Consider the following 7,500-nt stretch of genomic DNA (forward strand, 5'->3'; position numbering starts at 1 on the left):
TTTTTTTTTTTTTTTTTGTCCATTGCCATTTTTGCTCATGGCTACTCTGTTTCTCGCTACCTATTTTTGCCCCTCCCCGCCTAAAGGAAAATAGCAACAAGAAAACAAGAGAAAAAAACAACAACAAAAAAAGAATATTAGGGGAAGTAGCCCTCAGGTCTGCTGCCCCCCGCACCCCCCAGAAAGGGGGGACCTAGGAAAACATCACTCTCGAACTTCTTCCTCCTCAAGAGCTCGGTCTGCAAAGGAAACCTCCTTTGTTTTTGTTATTTATATGCTGTCAAGTTTTGAAGTGGTGAGTTTCGGGTCGGTTTTGCTAATTTCACTCCGAAAACTGCAGTGTTTCTGTTTCTAGATAAGTACTTTGCTTCTTTGTCTCTTTAAAAGGTCACAGCGAAAGCTTGGCCTGGATCGCGAGAGCCATATGGAACGGATAAGTGCGGAGCCTCTCTCAAATGTGATTATGGGGTTTTATGGGGGAGGGAGGGAAGAGGAGGGGAAACGAATGGGGAGGGGGCTGGTTCGGGAGGAGAAAAAGAACCGAGAGAATAGCGTCGCGACAAAAGGGGACCCCGGCCAGTTCCCATGCAGAAATTGCGCGGTGTGCCCGGGCGCTGGGAAACCGTGCCTCGAAAATGTGCTCAGCCCCGTACGCCCGTGCTGAGAACTTGTAGTTGGGAGAGATGCCTGAATGCGAGAGCCGAGGACAGTCGGCCTGGCAGCGGAGCGGAGAATAGTTGCTCCCTGCAGCCCTCTCCCTGGGCAGGCCCCGCTGGTTGGTGCTCATCACTATTCCACGCTGAGGTTTCAGTGAACTTTAGCCTTGGGCATGGAGTTTAAATGAGTAAATTAGGTGTTTTATGTGCATGTAATTTTGCTTTGTAACATAAAGCTTTTTACAAGATGACTAAGCGGGGAAAGGATGCCGATGGGGTGGGTATTCCAAGGCCGAGTGAAATGACCCATTTGGTGGTTGGGTTGCAGTCAGGGCAGTAACTGAGCGGCGATCTATCACTTTTATGCACTGTACATGATGGAGTGCGATTCTGACTCATGATGACTAGATACTTTTTGTAGCAAAGAGCTTCGGTGCAATTAGAGTACTTCCCAAGTTGCCAAAAGTGATGAGGATTTTCTTATGTGAAGCTTTTTTTTGTTTGTTTGTTTATCGTCCTTCCCCTTTTATTTTTATTTTTTAATTTTAATCCTCTTATTCTTGAGAAGGACCAGAAAAGCAGCTCTGTAGCACGTCAGCATCATCAGAAATGTCAGAAGATGTTAAGGGTTTGGGACTGTAATTCTCTCCTTGGACTGCAGTTAACACAGTAAAAAGGGAATACTCATCCCAAAGCGGCTAAAATAAGCATGTTTTCCGTTAATGAAACATGCGACCTAAAGCAGATGGGATCGAGATGAATGGGAAACCTTAGTGTGTCACCTTAGAGTGTGAGGAAAAATAATGATTTTCTAAACTTTGGCTGTTCTCTGGCATTCTTTAGGTTGTTTGTAAACGTTCAGATTAATGTATTACCTCCTTCTTCGCTCTATCGGGAAAAGCAATGCAGTGTTCACACGACAAAAAGCAACTTATAGAATTGTCATTGCTGTATATATCAATGACATAGAATAGCATATATGAAAAATTCCTGAGACGTTTATGCTTTAATAGCTTTGCGATGAAATGTGCGGAAAATGTGCTGAATTACTAGGCAACTGAAAGAAAGTAGCAATTATCAGATTCACACCAGTCTTTCTGAACAGAACTTCCCCAGTATTAGTAGTTGCACTCAGTAATGTAAAAACTAGTTCATAAATTAATGTCTAGTCACCTGTCCTTAGTGATTATCTTAGACGCATGGCGTAATTGTCAGCGCAGTCACTCCTTTCTCTGTCAGAGAAAGGCAGGGTAAAATCCCTGACAATCATAACAGTATTGATGAATGAAATCATAACCTGAAAGATGTCTCGCTTGTCAGCAATTGATGGCCCCTATACTTGGTAAAATAGATTCTGATGAGTGGCAAAAATCCTCAAAACCTGCTGCGTTATGTTCTAGGCGTTGGGGATTTTTAGTGACTTAGCTGGAATTGTTACTCATGGACTGTGGTTTCGAAAGTTTGTGAAAAGAGAAATACAGGCAAGCTAACATACGCCTTTTTGTAATTTGTTATTGAAATTACTTCCGAATTTGGGTTTTGTATATTTGTGCGAGTAGGTAACTTCAGATCACCAAGAGATTCTTTATATTTAAGGCTTTCGAAAGTTCTGTAGAAATTGTGATTTTTATTTTTTTTTTTTCAGCGCTGTGCTTTGTGAGATGCTGCCTTTCTTCCTCTTAGTTTTAAAAAAAATTAAAAATAAGGGACTGCTCTATTTAACAGTGAAAGCCTAATGCCTTAAGAATTCTTCATATGCTTATCTTAAACTTTGCAAAAGTTGTTGAACTTTCCTAAAAAAATCAATCGGGCAACTCAAAGTAACCGCCTCTCACCGCTGTTTTCTGAAGTCAAATGTTAAATTCTCTTCTAGTTTTTATTTTTAAAGTGTGGGAGTGAAGTTGTAAATGGACAATGTTCTACTTCACTAATAAATCTGTTGCTTCCTCAGCTAAAGTTTGAACAATCTCTCTATTGTTGTGCATCCATTTTTTTATCGAGTAGATTAAGTACAGTTTCACTGGAATCTTTTTCTTTCTCTGTCTCTCCCTCTCGTTTTTTGTAACACAATAAAACCACCCAGGATTAATAACAAATCTTCCTGTGCGATTTGTAACAATAGCTGTGTTGGAGCATGTATCTTGACAAACGTCATCATTTCTATGAGTCTTAGTTTCTGCCAGATTTATAAGAATATTTGGGAAGGTTTTGTTAAAGAGGTACTCTAGTTGGCTTTTAAAAAATAATCGGATTATGGTGATTAATTTATAAACTGGGGTCATTTTTTTGGAGAAGTTTGTTGGTTTGTTTCTGTTTTTGTTTTTTAAGGCATCTTCTGCCTTGTTTAAAATAGTTATTTGCTCTTCCTTATAGGCTTATGATGCATATACATCTCTGTACATGTGCAGGCTGTGTACGTATACATATGCGCACACGTGTACAACATATATTTTTTTTGAATCATGGCAGGTGATCTTTAGAGGCGGGACTGAGTATGGATCATTTGAACGAGGCAACTCAGGGGAAAGAACATTCAGAAATGTCTAACAATGTAAGCGATCCGAAGGGTCCACCAGCCAAAATTGCGCGCTTGGAACAGAATGGGAGCCCATTAGGAAGAGGAAGACTTGGAAGTACAGGAACTAAAATGCAAGGAGTGCCTTTAAAACACTCTGGACACCTGATGAAAACTAATATTAGAAAAGGTAACACTTTTTTAATTCTGCATTTGAGAAATATGAATTATAATATTTGTGGGGGGAAGCATACTTTTGCAGATTCTACTTCATTTATATTTCAGGATTAAATCTCCATTCTAAAATACTATATATTCCCAATTCTGATATAAATCACATTTGGGAAATGTAAGCTTCATGCTTGGGTGGAGCATCTTGCTTTACAGGGTGGAGTCTGATTTTTGCTAAGGTAAAGGCTAGCTGTCCTGATTAAAGCCAATTCCTACATTGAAATAGAAGTAATATAATGCGTTAATTCTTAGAGTACGTGTTGGGCTCAGAAATGCAGAAATCTGTACAAATAAAGACTGAACCCCCAAAACAAATTCTTGCCTTTCCTCTGAATTATGGTACAATCTTGGGAGGATAGCAGTATTTCCATAACAGTTGGAAGTTTCTGTTGTTTTTTTAAAAAGCGAGTGTGGAAATCTTGAGGTATCACATTGGAAAAGTCATTTATGATGTCAATCTTCACAGTTTATTTTCTTAAGTACAATTCATTTTTGAACAATGAACAACTTGGGTGTCATATTTTTCAGTGGCTGGTTTGCTGTAATTAGACATTTACACAAGGATAAGACACGTTTAGAATCACTGTTGTTTGTATGTGAATTGCTTTTGTTTGCCTTAAAAATACTTTCAGTGAACAAAAACCTATAAATTTCGCATACTGAAATATATAACCCCTTTTTTGACCACGTTCTGCAGGCTTGCTAATTTAAATAGAAACATGCTGTATGTAATTTTGCATTTGTATTAAAGCAGCCTTTACTTTTGTACAATTGGTATATGTTTATAATCCAGATTTTTCTTGCGTTTGCTAAGCTAAGTGAAAAATGCAACCGAGACTATTAAACGCACAAAGTTAGAAGGCAGAGGAATTTCATTGTGTCTGATGCATAACATTTATCATACAATCATTTATTTTTTTCCTCGCTTTGGCGAAAACAAAGAATATATTGATCCTGAGATGAACAGACACAGCAGTCCGTATTGTTAGATCTTTATCTATTAAAAATGGCAAAACAGCACTTCAGCAAATTCTTTGGCCTCTGCTCATGATTACCCTATTTATTGATTGTTTGCCAAGAATGTACGCATCTTAAGAAAGCCAGGGTAAGAGCATTAAAAATATAATTTATTACGGCTTTTCAAGCAGAGTGCATTAATATTGTACAGTGAAGCAGTGGGGCTATATAAAAAGGACTTTCTGACGCCTGCAAACATATAAGTTCCATAAATTCCTAAATAGGAGATTTCAGCTGTCTCTGGTATTATGTGATATTTGCACAGCAAACTTTAATGCCAGGACAGTTTTAGACAAGGATTCTACAGACTTCACTGCTCCTTATGGTAGACGTGCTGTTTACACAGACTCATAAACCTTCAGCAAAAGCTCTAACACTGCTTTCAGGTTTAAATCATGCTGTATTTTTAGCAGCGAGCACTGACCAGTGCTCTCCCCTTTAATACTAGAAGGTTATGGAGTTGCTGCAATTGGAGGTCTTTCCAAGTACTAGCAGGAGAGATCAGCCAGCTAAGGTTGTGCTCTCCTGTACAACATTTTTCACATTAACAGAAGGACACGAGTGACAGTTTGCTAAAAGATTTAGTAGCTTGATTTGTAGTCAGATGAGACCTGTGTCGCGCTACCAGGATCCACCTCTGATAAGCTATGCTGGACATAGGAATTTGGCCAGGAGCTTCTCCTGTGCTGTTTAAAGTACATTTTTTCAGAATACTCTAAGTCCTGCATACATGTCAAAAAGTGTGCTGCACACAATGCAGTACCTGTGCATTGCTAGCTTTATCTAATCATAACCTGATTTGTAGCAACTGATAAGGAAAAGGACAAATCTGTCTTGGCTGTTTTTGATTGTGTATGCCCTGTTTGCTAAAATGAAGCTTTGTTTACTTTTTATCTTCAGGTATTAGCAGTGAAACTACTTAAGAATTTTGAGTCCTTTCTTTCAGACAGATGTTAGTAGGTGAAACATCAATTGTGAGAGTGTGAAGGGGGGAGGGAGAGGAAAGAACCAAAACCTTTTTGCAGATGAAGTACGTGTGTATGTTTTGGAAAGCTCTCTACAGCTTAATTAAAAGCAATGAAGAAATCACCAGTTTGCATGTACTGCTTTTGCTTTGGTCTTTTTTCCCTTCCTGACCAGTCTCAGTGAGATTTAAAAAAAAAAAAAAAAAAAAAAAAAAAAAAGACAAACAAACAACAAAAAATACACAAAAACCCGAAAAAACTCTCCTTCCTGCACTGCCTAAATATTGGCAAGCTTTTAGTCCTGTCTTTCATGCTGAGCCTATTGGGCAAATTGGAGTGAGTTTGTGAGCTTTTCCTGCAAGCCTGAAGGGGTTTGTTTGCCAAAGATTGACTCTCTGGTGAGCAGATGTAGTTTAAATATACAAGCTTAAAAGGTATCTTTTTTTACTGTGATTTCTTGCTGTATGTTAGAGCACAAATCAACAGACGTGATCTTAAAGCATTTCTGTTGTCAACAGTAAATCTCCTCTCTCAGCTGCAGGATGCCTTGTGCACCAGAGCAGGTTAGGAGGCTCTGTCAGTCTAGAGGGCAGTGGTTATAGAGGCATTAACATTGTAGGACTAATTGGAGTTCCTGGGTGCCCTGTTAAAATAACCCTTGTCATCATTTATGCTAAAGATGATACCCCTCTGGCAGGCTGCCATAAGGCGGTTCGGTACATCTGCTTTTAACCCTTTCGTTTTCTGTCTCTGGGAGATTCTATCCTGGGACAGGGCTGAACCTGAGGCAGTGGGATAAGGTGTCCTTTATTGGCCGTGGGTGGGGGGTGGTTTTCTCCAAGTCTGGAAATCTGGCTGCTGGAAGGGACGTCGTCTTCCCTAAAACAGCCTGGGTTGTTGGTTAGTAATTCTGCCTGTTGTCAAGAAGGAATTTTAAAAATAATTAAAAAAAAAAAAAAAAAAAAAAAAAGGGAAAGAGGCTGTTTGCTTAATATTTAGAGCAGAGGCAGAGGGAAGGGTCTGTCATGAGATGCTACGGAACTGGAAATTAGTAATTGGTTTCAGGCATACCGAAATAGCAGTGAATACCAGGAATGCTGAATGTGCGTATATGAAGCAACAGAAAAAAAGCTCAAACTGCAGGTATGCTCCTTAAAATGGCATTGAAATCATGATTTGTTTCTTAAAGATGCGAGTGAAAGTGGTGCTCAAGTGTACTCAATGAATGAGGCATGAATTAGCGTTAACTTTTGCCTTGTTTCCTCGGGTGCCCTTTTCAGAGTGAATGTATAACATGCGAGGTGATTTGTTGTCGATGCTGAAGGTAATGAAATATTTTTGGCAGAACTGAGAAAGTTTTAGTGTTAACGAACAAAATTATGTGGCTGGTACTAAAATGGCTCACACTGAAGACATCTGCAGTGTGTATTTAGGTTCTCGTGCTGCCTGCAACTCACAACAAATCAGGCAGGACAGAGAGAATCAACTTCTCTTCAGTTAACCTTGTGATTCCTATAGCAGGTAATTCTTTCATCTGTATCCCATCGAGGAAGGTAAATTTGCATTTCTGCTTTTCATAGAGCGCGATGTTTTGCAGAACTTTATCTTTTTGAAGGAGGTTGAGGGGAAAGGACTCCGGGAATATGTTTATCAAATATTTGTGATGATTCCTGATGCCTCATCTGCCTGTTCATACAGGTTTTATTTACATAACGCTTTGTAGACCCACATACTCTACTATTACTTCAGTTTAATACATGAAATTTTTTTTTTTTTTTTTTTACAGGAAGTATGCTTCCAGTTTTCTGTGTAGTGGAACATTATGAAAATGCCATTGAGTACGATTCCAAGGAGGAGCATGCAGAATTTGTGCTGGTGAGGAAGGACATGCTGTTCAACCAACTGATCGAAATGGCATTGCTATCCCTTGGATATTCTCACAGCTCTGCTGCCCAAGCTAAAGGTAAATAAGGTGATGAAATTGTACGATGAATTGTGTTAGTTTGAGGGGCTCTAGGGAAAAGCAGGATTTCTTTCAGGAATGAGATGCAAGTTTCGCTTGTTAAACTTCTAGCAGATTCTATCTTCATCTTTTTGTTTCTTTCCTTAATGCATT

General features: G+C 39.1%; 1 protein-coding gene across 9 annotated transcripts in view; it reads left to right on the forward strand.

The window, feature by feature from the left end:
* Positions 1 to 7,500, forward strand: part of SATB1 (SATB homeobox 1) — an 89,916-nt gene that overhangs the window by 18,229 nt on the left and 64,187 nt on the right. For 5 of the 9 annotated variants that reach the window (XM_042817012.1, XM_042817017.1, XM_042817018.1 and 2 more), the window contains exons 2-3: positions 3,126 to 3,361; positions 7,171 to 7,347. In XM_042817012.1, the coding sequence (XP_042672946.1) occupies positions 3,151 to 3,361; positions 7,171 to 7,347 (388 nt within the window). In that variant the 5' untranslated portion in view covers positions 3,126 to 3,150. Of the gene's footprint in view, positions 1 to 48; positions 296 to 387; positions 458 to 3,125; positions 3,362 to 6,397; positions 6,528 to 6,656; positions 6,709 to 7,170; positions 7,348 to 7,500 lie in introns of those variants that run through there. The other 4 variants (XM_042817014.1, XM_042817013.1, XM_042817020.1 and 1 more) reach the window with 4 other exon arrangements.

This window comes from Centrocercus urophasianus, unplaced genomic scaffold, assembly GCF_019232065.1.
Source record: "Centrocercus urophasianus isolate 14NV4802_14NV808 unplaced genomic scaffold, USGS_Curo_1.0 seq_16, whole genome shotgun sequence".
Lineage (NCBI taxonomy): Eukaryota > Metazoa > Chordata > Aves > Galliformes > Phasianidae > Centrocercus > Centrocercus urophasianus.